General features: G+C 47.6%; 2 protein-coding genes across 3 annotated transcripts in view; one reads left to right on the forward strand and one right to left on the reverse strand.

Moving 5' to 3' along the window:
- The window catches only part of LOC138497708 (membrane-spanning 4-domains subfamily A member 15-like), a 770,802-nt gene that overhangs the window by 661,333 nt on the left and 92,757 nt on the right, over positions 1–16,712 (reverse strand). The gene's annotated exons all lie outside the window — the stretch shown is intronic.
- LOC138498319 (trichohyalin-like) lies at positions 6,288–7,817 on the forward strand. Its single transcript, XM_069622128.1, has one exon. The coding sequence runs from the start codon at positions 6,288–6,290 to the stop codon at positions 7,815–7,817; it is 1,530 nt and encodes a 509-aa protein (XP_069478229.1).

Genomic DNA, 16,712 nt, shown 5'->3' on the forward strand with positions numbered 1-16,712 from the left:
GCCGAATATGCCTACAATAACTCTGTCCACTCGGGAACTGGGAAGACCCCGTTTTTTCTTTTATACGGTAGTCACCCTCGAACCTCGGAGTTGGATCCACTCCAAGATCTTGGAACACCAGCAGTAGACCACCTGCATTCTACAATCACCCAAGCCTTTAAGGAAGCCGTTTCTCACCTTCAAAGGGCCAAAGAACAATACAAGAAAGGAGCAGACCAACATCGGAAGGAAGCCCCCCAATATCAAGTAGGAGATCAGGTCTGGTTATCCACCAAATATCTACCTCTAAAAGGACCACGCACATTCAACCCAAGATACCTTGGTCCCTATTCCATCACTACCATAGTAAATCCAGTAGCGGTCAAGTTGGACTTGCCCCCTCACATGAAGATACATCCGGTCTTCCACGTCTCTCTATTAAAACCCGTGCAACCTCAAACCCGACTAACTACATCTCCAAAACCTATTCTAGTTGATGGAGTATCGAGTTTGAAGTCAAAAGCATCCTGGATTCCAAGATCTCCAAATCTAAACTATTTTACCTGATTGACTGGAAAGGCTACGGTCCCCAAGATAGATCCTGGGAACCTGCAGAATATGTCCACGAGCCTCGTCTAATCAAAAGATTTCATCGAACATTTCCTAACAAGCCCAAACCCCGGAGAAGCCCGGTTTGGGAGGGGCCTTGAGGGGGGGTGCTGTCATGATCTCTGCTTCCAAGGGATCAGGACTTGCCCGACTCCCTTGGAAGCAGACCCATAACCCCGGTTCCGAGTGCCAGCCAGTCCCAATTGGGACCTTTTGGACCCTGTCCTGGCGCCAGTGGCACCAGGCTCATAAAGATGCCCAGTCCCAGCGCTCATAATGCTTGGGTGGACTTACCTGCAGCAGACCATGCTGCTTACTTACCTGCCAGTTGAACCCCTGATCCTCTTCTGTTTGGGACTACTTTTCCTGTTGGGTGGGGCAGGAGCCACTCCCTAGGTTCAGAACACTGGAACTCTTCTGGAAAGCAGGAACTCTTTTCTTAGGCGTGGCTGTGGAAGGAGGCACCTAAGCACTACAGGAGGCTATTTAAACCACATCCGATGGATGAATCTTGCTTTGCGTTATTCTGCATTCTCTGCAGCAGAACGCTCATCGTGTCTTCTGCTTCTGATCCTGGGCCTAAGGGAACAAAGGCTTACCATCCTGGAATCCAGTCTTCAGCAGCACCTGTAAAGACAAAGAAAGAACAGGTTAGCACTACGGTCTTCAGTGGCAGCACATCTCTTACCTGGTCCATCGGCTGTCACCAACGCCTCGTACTGCATTCCGGCATCTGAAAGACAAAGGCTTACCTACCCTTCGCATGCTCCGGAGGTCTTCGCACTGCATTCCGGCATCTGAAAGACAAAAGCTTACCAGCTCTTCGCACGCTCCGGAGGCCTTCGGCGCTGCATCCCGCATCTGAAAGACAAAAGAAGGTGCGTTTAAAGACATTGGGCAACTTTATTACTCACGTGCCATTACTCCTTCCCACGCCGAATCCAGTGGGTATTCCAGCACCCTTCAGCTTCTCTAAAGCTCCGAACTTGTACCTGCAAGATAAAAGGGACAGTTAGTGCGCATCGTGAAGCAGGCTACAAGCGCTTACTTACGTGCTTCCAGGCGCTTCTATTCCTCACGCGGGTTCGATCCTCAACTCTCATCAGCCCGCCATCGCCGGAACCCTGCAAAACAAGAGATATCATTACAAAAGACTTTTAAGACATTTGAAGTGCCCAGAACTTACCGTTCGTGCAGTTATCGACGGACAGCAGTCCTCTGAGGTCAAGAGGCCTGCACCCTTATCCAGTGAAGAAACTGGTTACGGCACCCTGCCCCGAGGCAGATGGAGAGCTCGGCGTTCACTTATCTAAGACATCTTACTCTTCGAGTCAGACATACAGTGCACAGAGGTCCAGCCCAAAGAGCCAACCGTGTGTTACACATCACCTTTGAAGATACGGCATTCACCCAGTCAAGACCGGCGCCTCTGCGGGAATCAGGTGAGCGTTACAGTATCAGTGTTAGAAGAATTGTCAGAAGACGCAGGAGTGTGTTTTACTGTTTGGGCTAACAAGATCTGTAAGAGTTCATTATCTTGCTGTAGCTCTTAGACAGATAAGGACTGCGGATCATAGTCGCAAATGTCATAACAGTTATACATGGAAGAAGGGTCAGCAAGCCAGTGAGTGTAGTACCGTGCTTGTAAATCTTTGTTTACTAAGGCGAGACTGTTCTTTAGACTAAGGTTCTTGTTTGCTGTCTTTAGGGAAACTATAGATTTTTGCAAAGGTTTTTTAACCCGAAAGGAAAGCATCCTTGATCTGTGTGTGCCTTTCCTGCCTATGGAACAAGACATTGCATTCTGTCACGGATGGCACTCTGTTAAGAGTGGCACAGGGCGCCCAGGTAGAGTTTGGGTGGTTGTGCTGAAGTAAGGTGAACAGACAAATACACACAAAGCAGAAAGTAAAATATAACAAAGAGTAGGCAAGTGTAGCAGGGGAATAAAGGTACAAACAAACTGGATTCCCTCTTGGGGTGTATGCAGAAGTGGGAAAGAGTGTTCCATGGACCTTAGGAAATACTCCAGCCTTCTGCACAGATTGCTATAACAGAGGCCCACGCTATTTGCTCATGGCTTGGAACAACAGCTGAGGGTGTCTGTAATACTGAAACGAGACAAGGGAAGGGGCAGAGGTTGCCTGCCGGAAACCAACAGACAAACTCTGTACAAAGGGGTCTACAATAATACAAGAGAAGACAATTACAGACAAATCCAGGAAAAAGGAAGTCGGTGAGCAAACTAGCAGAAGGGAATGAAAGGAAAGCAGTATAACCTAATAGGACAGGGATAAAGAACTGAGGGTTGAAAAACAAGGAAGAAAGCAAGGGTGCAACAGTCAGGAAACAGGGGGGCTGCAATAACTGAAAGTAATAAATGTAGGTAAACCGTTGTGGATTGCAGAGGACTGTAGGGTGCAAGGTAGAGAGCTCAGAGGAGCAGGACAGCAAGGAGCAAGCCCAAAGGAGCAGGGCTGTAAGAAAGGGAGCCCAGAGGAAAAGGGCTGTAGGCAGCGGAGTGAAGCAGGCTGCAAGGCAAGGCGCCCAAAAGACAAGGGCTGAGGGCAGAGGAGTGTAGCAAGCTGTGAGACAGGGGGCTCAGAGGACAAGGGCTGACAGCAGCGGAGTGAAAAGCAGGGAGCCCAGAGGACAAGGGCTGTTGGAACGGAGTGAAGCAAACTGCAGGCAGGGAGCCCAGAGGACAAGGGCTGTAGGTAGAAGGCAGCGGAGCGTGATCGGCTGCAAGGCAGGAAGCCCAGAGGAGCAGGGCTGAGGCAGGGAGCCCAAAAGGCTAGGGCTGTAGGCAGCAGGGTGTAGCAGGTTGCAAGGTTGGACGCCCAGAGAAGCTGGGCTGCGGCAGGGAGCCCAAAAGGCTAGGGCTGTAGGCAGCACGGTGTAGCAGGCTGCAAGGCAGGACACCCAGAGGAGCTGGGCTTAGGCAGGGAGCCCGGCAGGGCACTGGAACAAAGCAGGAACAAAAGCAGGAATAAGTAGGAACAGCATATAAATTCGTAGCTCGAAGCAAAAAGGTGCTGGAAGGTCTCTTAATGCAAGAGACTGAGCTCTTGCAGGCAGCAGCTTTTATACCGCCCAGCCCAGCACAGAGGCAGGCTAATTGCTCGCACCTGGATCAGCACACCTGCATACAATCGGCCTCCTCCCTTTCTGTTCCTGAGCTTGTGTAAGCAGAGCCGATCCCTAGGGCTTCTGGGGATTGTAGTTCCAATGATGAAAAATAGGAATAGCCAGGAATAGATAGTTATAGCCAAGTGCATTGTGGTAAGTGTAGTTTGTTGGAAAAAATAGAAAAGCGGAGTTGGGTGAGGAGAGTTGAGTCTGCTGGAGTCTGCTGGAGTCTCTCTCCCCTGTCTACTACAGCGTGTGGGAGGGCTTAAAAACCTTGCACCAGAGCGGAGCGGTGAGCGGAGTTGGGTGAGGAGAGTTGAGTCTGCTGGAGTCTGCTGGAGTCTCTCTCCCCTGTCTACTACAGCATGTGGGAGGGCTTAAAAACCCTGCACCGGAGCGGTGAGCGGAGTTGGGTGAGGAGAGTTGAATCTGCTGGAGTCCGCGGGAGCCCGCGAGGGCAGAGGCAGAGGTAGACGTAATATGGATGCAGCCCAGAAATATGAGAGACCATCGTTACAGCAAGGGCGAAAAAATAGTAAAAACGAAAAACCAGACGAGGCGGGAGCGGTTTCGGACACTGACAATACTGATAACACTGATAACAACAAACGGCGTCTAAGGAGTGTGAAATCGCCAGTCATGCGGCTGAAATCCAAGACGCTTCTCAGTGAAGAAACTGCCCACGAAGGAAAAAAAGAGCTACATACGCCGAGGTCTCGTTTCAACAGTACGAATAACGAGCTCAGAGAGGTGGGCACGACGACTACTTTGTGCGTCTTCGAACCAAAGGAGAAAGATGCACAAGGAACAACAGTACCAGTAACAACAGAACCACAAGTCCCGCAAATAAATCTAAGCGGCGAAAGTAAGCAAGACCTACCGGGATCTGAGGTGACCAGTGCCCTGCACACCGCACCCAAGGCGAGCGGGTTTCCGGAAACGGCAGCCGGAGGGCAGCCGCTGACGGACCCTCAGCAGGAACGCTGTGACACCGAGGACCGGAGGAAGAAGAAATCATCGGAAAAGACAACAAACCGCGGAGCAGGACAGCCAGCCCTGCCTGCCTCGCCGGACTCAGGGAGGGCTGGGAGGAGGAGCCCCACGCGGATGGGGAACACGGAGAGGAGTGGTCTAGAGAAACGCCGTGAGAAAGTTCGAGGTCAAATAGACAGCCCAAATGAAATCACCAAAGGGACGCAGATAGTGGAATTGGCCAAGAGCCAGGCTAACAAGCTGACCACCACTCAAGAAAGGGAAAGTGTGGAGGTGGACAGTTTATCACAAGAAAATGAAGAAGGAAGAAGGCTAGACTGGCCAAAAGAGAAGGTTCCCAAAACAGTCGTACAAGCAAGTGTACACAGGGAAACAGGGTTTGTTGACACTGATGAGGAACTAGGCATAAGTGAGAACGTAATAGAAGAAGAGGCAAAACAAAGGGAAGTAAATCGGACGCAAGTGCCAAGTAGCAAATCCATTAGCAATGAGGGGAAAGAAAGTAGTACAGAAGAAAGTTGGAATGAAAGTGAAACGGGGACGTCAGACTCAGATTCCGAAATAGAACAAGAAAAAAAGCCTTAGAAGTAAAACAGAAAAAAAGGATAACTACCAATAAACCAACAATGCAAAGAAAAAACCAAGAAAAGACAAACGAAATGAAAACAACAAAAAATAATAAAGAAAGAGGACGTGAACAGCTAGGAAAAACGAAAACAACATTAGAAAATATAAAAAAGAATCCGCAAAAAAAAAAAAATGAGGGAATGCAAAAAGGATCAGTGCCAGTATCCTTGTCAGGAACATTGAAAGCATTTTTCTTTAACCAGCAGAAACGAAAATTAGAACCAGAAAACGATCTATCTGACGCAGAACTGCTGGAAGCGGTTGAGGTAAATTCCGGAGGAGACACCCAACAGACCCCCGGGGTCTCACCGGGGCCAGAAGGATCGCCAGCTATAGGTCTACCGCAGCTCCGGCAGGAAAAAAAGAATGCGGCGAAAGCAATCCGGTGACAAAAAGAAGAAAGAGAAGAAAGACGGAAGCAAAGCACCTTAAAAGAACATCAGGAGGAGCTCCCTGAAGGAGGGGGAAATACCGCAAGACCCGAAGACGACAACCAAAGACAGGCCCTGGCCCGGGAGAGAGTGCCCCAAAGAAAAGATCAACGACAAAACGTGGATGGCCCAGATGGGGCAAAAGCACACCCGAATTCAGACCAGCTACTTCGTACCCCGGAGAAAGTAAGAGAACTATATAGAGAGAACCAACAAAGAGAAACACAGAAAGAAAAACTTAAGTGCACAAGGTTGGAGGAAAAAGCACACAGACCCAGGTTAAGCGATAGCCTATTCACAGAAATAATGGCTACGCCAGGGAAAATAGCCAGTACTCCAAAATCGCCGAAAAATAGAAGGATAAGTGAATTAGGCACGCCTATATAAAAGGAGTCCCCAAGTAAAAAACCAGATCTACTAACAATCATGTCTGAAATAACGATAGCACTGGCGCCATATTGCAAATTACACGAAACAATAAAAGAAGGAATACAAGACAACACATCAATTCTGGCTTCAATGTCCACAAAAATCACGCATATAGAAGGATACATCACAGCTGTAGAAGAAAGAAATGACGCCTACAAGAATTGGTGGGAAAAAGAACTGGAGGACTTAAAGAAACAAATTGAGTGCCTAAAAAGAGGGACAGAGGAGAAGAACGAGAAAACCAAAAAATCAGAGCGGGAAAGTAAAAATGCGGCAATAACAGAGAGACACAAAGGAGACCATGAGATAAAGGAAGTGATGGAGAAAAGATCCAAACCCCCACAAACATACCCAATCAAATCAGGACTCCAGAATCATCCCCAGAATAAAGTCCCAGTGATATTGAAACTAAAGAAAAATGACAAGGCTGACAAAGACCCGATGACAGAGAAGGCGGAGCAGCAGGAAGCAGAAAAACTAAAAGAAAAAAAAAAAGAAGAAATCAGAGAGGAAAGTTCAGAAAAAAGCCAGAAAGAAAGTAAAAGAGACAAAATGAGAAGCCCCCCCCTCTCGGTCGAAGATTTTATGAGCGACACAAACCTGATGAAGTTGTCCCAGCATTGGGAGACCGCCTCCAACAACTCAGTGATGGAGGTGAACACAGATCAGCAAACACAAAAGCAAAAAGAACCAGAGAAAGAAATAGAAATTAGACAAAACATGAAACCCCAAACACCAAAAAGAAGCCGAGAGGCAAGTGAGATCCAAAAGGGGAGAGAAACGGAAACACAAAAAAAGAACAGAGAAGAAGAACGAAAGCCCTCAAAAGACCAAAGAATAAGTGAGCGGTCAACAACGCACCGAAAACAGGTTATAAAAAGCCCAGAGAAAAATAGAAGAACGGGTATGTCGAAAGCGGAAAGACAGGAACGTATATTTAAACTTGAGCAATTAGATCTAAAAAGTGGATACATGATCCTAAATAGGAAGACGATCTTGAAATTAATGAGCAAAATGAACGCGTTGAAGATGATAAAAACAGAAGATATCACGTTAGTAGAGCCTTATCATAGAGGAAAGATCGCAAAGGCATACATTCACGTGAAAGAACCAATCCGGCAAGAAACAGAAGCAAACGCAGCTACTGAAATGCTCCAAAATGGGTTTGGGCTGACAGAAATAAAAAGAGAAATACAAAAAGAAAAGAAAGACCCTAAGTATGATGAAAAAGAAAGAAGACCATACCATTTCACTTCACGGACAGAAGAGCGGTATCGATCTAATAGACTAGAAAAACATAGAGAAGAAAGGGGTATTGATTGGGAAGTGATGTATGGACGAACGGAAGACAGAAAAGAGAACCGAAGACCCCATAAGGACGAAAAACAAAACACGCAATCAAGGAAGGAGCACCAGGACACGGGCGCAGAATATCAGAACTTATACCGGAGAGGGGAACCAAAACGCGTTCAGAGACATTTTAGTCCAGAGAGAACTGGCCGCCACAGTAGAAACGAGAGAGCAAAGAAATCACCTCCGAGACAAACAAAGGAGACGTCAACGAACAAGGGCCCGCTAGCATGGCTAAAAGCAGCCTTAATGGGCAAAACAGAAAATTAGCAACTAACACGGTCACCGGCACCTATGTGGGATGAACAAAGAAGTGGTGACCAAAAAGAAACCAAGAAATGTTTCATCCTGGGGTCATGGAATACAAGAGGATATATGCACTTAACCAGACCGGGCGACGTGGACTTAGGCGCACTAGACATCATATGCCTACAAGAAACTTGGCTACAAGAAAAACCCGGCCTAGACGGCTATGTAGTGGAAATAGCACCTGCAAGCAAGGGCTTGTTAGGCCGACCATCCTCAGGCCTATTGACAGCAACGAAAATGGGAGTAGGCCTGGCAACACCGACAAAATTACACGAATCATATGAGATGTTAGTAATACTGACCACATGGACCAACGAAGGAAAATCAAATAGCAAGAGGATTGACAACCAAGTCATCATAATAAACACGTATTGGAACCCCCAAAAGATGACAAACAAAACGTACTGCGCAAAAATGGCAGAGGTGATAGATGAAATAAAAATAGAGCACATGAATGCGGACATCATCATATGTGGCGACTTAAATGCCGATTGCAGAGAGGGGAACAAAGAAACAAAGTCGGGAAAGTGTCAAGATTCAACACGCGAGAGAGGTGTTGCATGGGAGACCCTGATTAAATCAAGAAATCTCCACAACATCGCAGCTCTATTTCCGAAACAAAAGAACATTCCAACTTGGGAGAGTTTGAATGCAAAAGCTACCCTAGATTACATCTTTGTGTCAACAGAATTCATACCCAGAATTGAAGAATACAAAGTCCAAAGAACCACACACAGTGATCACAATCTGCTAATATGCAAATGGACAGGATCACAAACTGAAAATCACGTGTACAAACACAATCTCGAAATAAACAACCAGCAATCTAGAGTCTGTCTAACAGAAGAAGAGGTAAAAACGATAACAGCAAGATATCGACTCTCAGAGGAAGCTCAAGAAAAAGCCCCACAAACTCGACCGAACTACATACCGTTGCTGATACCATACAAAAAACTAGCGAGGAGTCAACAGAAGAAAACATCAAACGCATTACACACCTATGATAAACTGGTGGTGGAAAGAAGAAAAGTGGTGAGGAGGTTAAGAAAAATTGCAATAAAAAGAAACCAGCAGGAAGACTGGGAAAACTGGCAGATGGAGGCTAAGAAATATAATCATTGGCTAAAGCAACATAGACTATGGATGTACCAACAAGATGCGGAAAAAATGTTGAAAAGTCTTGGCTCAAAGAAAACAAGCGATTTCTGGAGAATAATCAAAGCAACAAATACATCGAAGCCACCAGAACTGATAAATCAAGTCCCTGAGTCAAATTGGAAATCATATCTACTGGCACAATTCGAGCGACCGAAAACGCAAACAACTAAAGGATTATCAGACACGACAGCCATTTGGGTGAACGTGGCTAACATCACAGACATTGAAAAAACCATCAAAAACTTAAAAACATCAAGGGCCCCCGGACCGGATGGGTTGTCAAATATCGACCTAAAGCAATCTGCGAAGGCATGGGCAGTGCTAATTAGCAAAATTTTCTCACATTGTGCCCAGACAAAAATGGTGCCAGAAACATGGCTAAAGGCCATAATTGTGCCAGTGTACAAAAAAGGCGACAGAGAAGACCCGGAAAGCTACAGGCCCATAGCACTGTTAGACATTGTGGGCAAAATCTACGCAACCCAGTTGTTGACCCACTTTGGGTCATGGGCAAAGACTGCACCCTGCTTCGACATTTTTCAGACAGGGTTCCAGAAGAAGGGAGGCACGACAATAAATATATTGATCATTCAGATCTTGAAAGCAAAAGTAAAAGAAGGTGCCCCAAAAATCTACCTGGCATTCGTAGATTTATCAAAAGCCTTTGATAAAATTGATCGAGAAAAACTATGGCTGAAACTGAGCAAGTGGGAATGCCCAACGTCCATCATGGCACCAATAAAAGCGCTTCATGAAAACACAAAAATCAGAGTAAAACTGAATAAACAAGGCACCTTGTCGGAAGAGATTGAAATCCAGCGAGGTGTAAAGCAGGGCTGCCCACTAGCTCCAGCCCTGTTCGTCGCTTTCTTGGGGGACTACCAGATCGAAGAAAAAAAAATAAGAGCTTTCCCACCAAAAATTGGAAATGAAATCATACCACGACTATGGTACGCAGACGACGCCATCATCATTGACCAAACACCAATTGGGCTGCAACGAAAACTGAACAATCTGGCAAAGTATATGTCAACAAACCATCTGGAAATCAATACAACAAAAACTAAAGTGATGGTCTTTGAAAAAACCGCAAACAAAAATACAAAGCAGTCAAATTGGCATTTGGAGAACGCCAAACTGGAAAGAGTCGACAAATTCAAATACCTAGGGGTAACCTTAGATGGATCAGCAGGTGACAACACAATACAAGATCAGTTATGGGACAAAGTCAAAAGACTTACGGCACAAACTAGACTGGTCGACAACAAATTTGGGAAATTCTCCATTATTCCGGCAATAAAATTTTACAAGGCAAAGGTTGTGCCTTCGATCACCTATGGTATGGAAGCCGCCCTCAACTTACCGAACTCAATATGGCAAAAATTGGAAGGACACGTGTGGAAGGCAGTACTAGGCCTACCGAAATCAACCTCCATGCCCGCAATTAGAAGGGAATTGGGCCTGGTCTCGTTAGCTACATCAGTGAAGCAAAGCAAGCTAAGACTTTATAGAAAAATCATAATGGCCGACTCATTGCCAATATGCGCGGTGATAGCAGAAGAATTGAAAATGGGTACGTGTAAAGCGCTCAACAATTGGGCAACAACAATACAAGAAACACTAAACGAAATATCATGCACAGAAGAAGATCTCAAAAGAAATCCAGATCGAGTAAAGATAAAAATTGAACTCATGGATTGGATCCACACTGTAGACACAGCGAGAGCAAACAAGCTACTCACCCACCTTCCACCGACGTTCAACAGGGTGAAAGAGCCACTGAACTACTGCAAAAAGTTCCCGAACAAAAAGATGAGGAGCACATTCTTGAAGGCAAGATTAAACCTGCTGATGACCCACCAAATCCTAGCCATTAGATCATCAAAAATGGATAAAAGTTGCCGCCTATGCAAAAATAAAGAAGAAGTGGAAACATTGCGACATCTAGTCCTAAGATGCCCAAAAACCAGCATAAATAGAGACAGATATATACAACCATGTCTGCAAGGGGCGACGACGCTAGATGAAGAGGCGGTCTGGAATAGGCTAATCTCCGGAGAAACAACGAGATGGACCATAGCGGCAGTAAAATTGATAGACCTTGCCTTCGAAAAGATTTCCAACACACAGGCCCATAGGAAAATATCAGAGATGGCCGGAACAGTGAAATCGCCCATTGCAAGCCAAATCCGAGAAACAATCAAATAACAGCGAAATTCTCGAGAGAGAAGGCGGAAAGTGACTATGAACTCAGAAGCGTCATCATCATCACAAAAACGACTGTGAAAAGCGTCTCGGCGCATCTGTAGAGGGAGAAGGGTTCTTGTAAAAATCGCTAATTTCTTTTCCGATTAAAAACAAGTAAATTAAAAAAAAAAAAAAAAATAGTTTTCTGCAGATAAATGAATAACAACTTTTCCATATTGATCGCCAATGTATGCACCCATGGCGCAGGCATGACACCGTCATCCCATGGTGTCTAGCTTCTTCCCCTCACCGTCCGGTGGGGAAGTGGAAGTAGATGCTGCCGACCCTGCAGATTTCTTACAGGCCGCCACCGAGACCACCGAGTCCGGGGACGGCTGAGACCTGAGACACTTCGGTGCAGGGTCTGGCACCCTGTATTTCTTCTTGTACCGGTCTCTCTTCGCCGGGGCCGAGGACAGGTTCTTCAGGAGGGACAGTCCTTCGTCCCAGATGTTGTCCAACAGGGGGATAGAGAGCTCGGTCTTCCTCTTGGCCTCTCAGCGCTGATAAAGGAATCCCTCCTTCTGTTCCTCGGGGTTCTGCTGAAATAGCTCCGAGGCCCTAGTGATCATGGCGTGGAACGAGCCAATCTCGTCGGGCGGAGAAGCCGGTGTAACGGCGACGGGAGGTCCGTGATATCGTCGCCGCCGTTGTCTGTCGTCGCCGTCTCGTCCCTCGGCAGAGGGGATGGAGGTGAAGGATGGCAGGGTGGAGGCAGATGGACTCGTCTTCGCTTGTGCGGAGGGCCACCTGATGATCCAGGCACCGCTGGATCCCCATGCATCCTTGTCCTTATCTCTGAACATAGGGTGTGCAGGGCTTGTAGGATGTCCGCTGATATGTCCGTCGGTGGTGGCAGCGGTTGAGATGGGAGCGTAGGCATCGGCGTGGTGTCCTCCGGTTCCTCACCATCCTGCTGCCCCTTGTCGGTTCCCTAGTCGCTTTCCACGTCCGCCTCATCGGAGTCCTTCCCATAGGACCTGGCCTCGACAAACCTCTTGTCAAGCACTGTCTTCTACCGTGCCCCCCCCCTCTCTTCTCGGCCAGGGGCGACGGCCTCAGGGAGATGATTGGCATCGTCTTCACAGGGGTCTTTTCAATGGGCAGGAAAGATGATTCCCTCCGAGTGGACAGGGAAACTCTTGGCTTGGGGGTCGTCTCCACTGGGGCCACATCCACGGTCTTAGCCAGGGACGCCACCACTGCCTCAATTGATGCCTTAGCCTGGTGAACCTGGGCCTTCACGACCTTGGCCGCGTCTGAGGCCTTCACTGTGGGGGGAGGGTCAACGCCTCGCTCCCCCTTGGCTTTCTCCGTCGGAGTCGACCGGGCCTTCTCCCGAAGCTTACCCGGGTGCTCTGACTTCCTTTTCGTCACCGAGCCAGAGCGTTGGCGATGCTGCACCCGGCCTGGATGCCGCAGAGCCTGTACCAACTGACTCACGATGCTTTGCCTTATGTTGGGCCCCCATCGCCGGAGCGCCCTCAAAGGTTTTAGAAGACCGCTCAGATTTTGTCTTGGGAGAAACATGCTGCCGGGGCTAACCCGCTGCCAGGATCTTCATCTGCAGCCACTCCGTGAGCCACTTGCGACGGTCCATCATGGTACGTGGCACCATGTCCTTGCAGAACGCACAGGCCTCCTCCATGTGCAAACTGTCCGAATGTAGGCAATAAAAGGCACAGGGAGTGCCCATCATCCAGGAAGATGTTCCACAGCCCGCATCCTGGGCAGATCCTGAACAGGGGCGTCAAGTCTCCTTTATCCTCAGCCATGTCCACACGGTGTAGGCCTCCAAGAATCTTCAGGAATCCTCCAAGAAGTGAACTCGATGGAAAATCGCCCTTGAGGGGCGTAAAAAGTTCTGAAAAATGGGTCCCCGTTAATCAGTTGATGGATCGATGGAGCTTGAGACTCGATTGACCAAAAAATAGAGCAAAACTCTTAGAAAAATCGCAAAATGCAGTAAAAGCTCGAGAGCTATAGCGCAAGGACTCCCAACACTTGAACGTGCGGTAAAAATCTGAAGATGACTGCCAGAGGATGGGCTTAGGTAGAGGGCAGTTATTAGCTGGGGGCAATATGACACAGAGACCAGTGATTGGTTGTTAGGAGAAAGACAGTTCAGAAACTAAACTGAAACTGATTTTTTCTTTACCGAGGATTCCCAGCCTGACGACAGGGAATATTCATGAGCATGTGAATCCATGCCAGACCCCATGCTGGAGAAGGATGTGTTAACACAGCTTACCAGGAGCCATAGATTTTTATTGAGTCTGACTGGGGTCACAAAATCTTTACAATGGTTTTGATTCTGATGTGAGGAGTTGGAGGGGGAGGGGGGTCTGGCAGCCATTTTGTAACACAGCTTAGTGGGGCAGCCAAGTAATAAAGTTTGAGGTTAGGTAACTGTACCCATCCGTCCTTGTAAGGTAGTTGCAGTACATTGAGAGCTAGTTTGTGGTGACCTGTGCCCCATATAAAGTCTCTGATTCCTGCGTTGAGATGATGAAAGAAAGCTGCCCCTGCATAGTGGTAAATGTTTGTAAAGTTGTACAGGAATCTCGGGAGTACAATCATTTTAACAATGGAAATTCTGCCCATATTTGACAGTGGCAATCTGGAGCAGAAGGAAATGGATTTATCAAGGCCCCACCATCACTCGGAGTGTGTTGGAATTGTTTGTTTCTATAGGTGTGTGTGCAATCTGGATGCCCAGGTACCTGAACGATTTTGTTTCCCAGGAGAGACCCAAAGTGTTCTCGTCCACCTCTCAAAGACCAGCCAGGGGGGAAGAGGCAGGATGTCTGTCTACTGAACGAAATCCCTGATAGTTCTGCAAACCTGTCTAGTACCTCGAGAATTATGGTGAGATTATGTCGGGGCTCACAAAGGTAGAGTAGGGCGTCGTCCGCATAGAGTGATATTAAGTGTTTGGAGTCGCCTACCCGGATACTCGCAGCCAAGTATTCCTGTTGTAGGAGCACCGCAATGGGTTCCATGGCCAGCACATACAACATGGGTGAGAGCAGGCAGCCCTGACGAGTACCCCTCTCTATGTTCCATATTTCAGATCTTTGTTTACCTGATTTCAGTCGTGCCACCGGGAAAGTGTAAAGGAGTTTAACCCAGTGGATGAATTCACTGCCTAGCCCAAAGTTCTGTAACGATGTAAGCAGCCACTACCAGTAGACTGAGCCAAAGGCCTTGGTGGCGTCTAGAGACGCCACCAAATACTGTTCCTTGCAGGCATGTGTTTGATCTAAAATATGCTGGAGTCTTCGGAGGTTCAAGGCTGTGCAGCGCCCAGGTATGAACCCTGTCTGATCTGCATGCACTAATGTTGTGATAACTCTGCGAAGGCGTTTTGCTAGTACAGTATCTTTATGTTGCAGTTTAGCATGGCCAGGGGTCTGTATGAGTTGCATCTGTCCAATGGTTTCCTGGGTTTGGGGATGGGTATCACTAGTTTCCCTCTGCCCGCTGGTAGTGTGCCAGTGTCGTATACCTCTGCAAATACTTTCATGAGCCCTGGGTCAGAGTGGTAGTGTATGTCTTGTAAAATTCTGAGGGGAGTCCTTCTGTGCCTGGGGTTTTACAGGTAGGTAAGGAGGTTATGGCTTCACTTAGCTCTTCAACAGTAATAGGCAGATCCAAGGAATCTCATTGGCTGTCAGAGAGTCTCGGGAGATGAATCTGGGAGTACACCTCATCCGGATCTTTTTGGGGGACTGGGTTATCATGTTTGTATAATTGTGTATAAAAAGAAGTAAAGGTCTCGTTAATCATTAGTTGGTATCTCGATAGGGCCTGAACTCATCATAGAGCATCGTGGTTTGGGGTGTTCCCGTTTACAGAGCCATGCCAAAGTATTTTCCCAGGACTATCCCCTTCTGCATGAGCTCGGGAGATCTGGGAAGTGCAGTCGAATTTGGCCAGTCTTTGCCAGGCTTCGTGGCACCTGGAGCGTGCCTCTCAATTTTCTTTCCAGTGATTGCTAGCCTGAGTGTTGGGATTCTAGAATTTTTATTTCCTCTGTGGATTGTAGGAGCTTCCACATTTTCCAACGAATGCCCCATGCACTGGCTATGACCTCACCTCTGGTCACCACTTTCAGGGTTTCCCAAGTGATGCCCCAACTGCTCACGCTACCGACATTATGTTCAAGGAAATTAAGTAGGGAGTCTGATAGTTTCTTCCTGAAGGCTACGTCAGTTAGGGCCCCAGTAGGGAGGCACCATGTCGGTATAGGTGGTCTAGGATATGCCATGCACCACTCAATTACTAGTGGGCAGGGGTCAGACAATGTGCAACCTCGATATTCTACACTGGTGAGTTCAGCAAGGTGCACTGATCCCATAAAGAAGTAATCAATCTGTGTGTGCAGTTTGTGAGGGGGTTGAATAATAGGAGTAACCTCTATTGTTGGGGTGTATTTCCCTCCGTAAGTCTACCAGGTCAAGGTCTGTTAGCAACTCGTTCAAGGCTATATAGGCCGGGGAGGGACCAGCGTTTGGTGGAGTCTATCTGTCCATCATAGGGTTTCTAACAGTTAAAATCCCCGCCCCATAAAATGAAGCCCTCGCTTCTGGCTGCTACAAGTTTGCTTAGGGTGTGTGTGTGTGCGCGCTGGTATTTTGTGGTTTGGGAAGTAGGAGGTGATTATACAAATATCCCTATGTTCAAGGTATCCCTTGACGATTAGATATCTCCCCTCTTTATCCCTGACTACTTCCATTAGTTGAAAGGGCAGTGAGCTGTCCAACCAGGTGAGCACTCCTCTGGCAAATTTAGAATAGGTGGCCCGTATCCAGTTCCACACCAGCGGGCCAGCAGCGCTTCTTGCCCCTGGGGCAGTAGGTGTTTCTCTTGGAGTACAACTATTGATATCTTTCTGCATTGTATATAGGATTCACCCTGTTTCCCTGGAGGCAGGAGTCCATGCCCAGTATGTTCCAGGACCTTATTAGGGTGGTCAACATTGCTCTAAGTGTCAGCTGGTCCTCTCGTGGCCCATGTGTCCCGTCTCGTGGTACAGTTGAGGTGCTACATGTTTGTTAGTCTCTTGCCAGTCTTGTAAGAAGTTTGCCGGGTTTCAGTGTTAGCCTGGATATTGCAAACGCCCCAAATCAGGACCCTCAACGCCCGACTTATCTGCCAGGTGGGTCCCCTTAAGAGTCGTGTTGTATGGATTTTGTAAAAAGAGAACAACAAGGAAATGAACAACAATAACTGAAATGGAACTTGATGCCCAACAACACAGGGTTGTTCAGGGGAACCTGTATCCTCAAGGCCTGGTCTGGCCATTGTGTACTATATATATGGTTGTGCAACCGGCTGGAGCCATTTAACAACTTTGGGCGGGTGGCTAAAACCAAAGGTGGGTGGCCGGGTTCCGCTCCCAACAATGGTGTGAGGACTTTAGCAGCAGCAATTGCTTGTGTTTCACAC

This window comes from Ambystoma mexicanum, chromosome 5q (genome assembly GCF_040938575.1).
Source record: "Ambystoma mexicanum isolate Mex_15411 chromosome 5q, UKY_AmexF1_1, whole genome shotgun sequence".
Taxonomy (NCBI): domain Eukaryota; kingdom Metazoa; phylum Chordata; class Amphibia; order Caudata; family Ambystomatidae; genus Ambystoma; species Ambystoma mexicanum.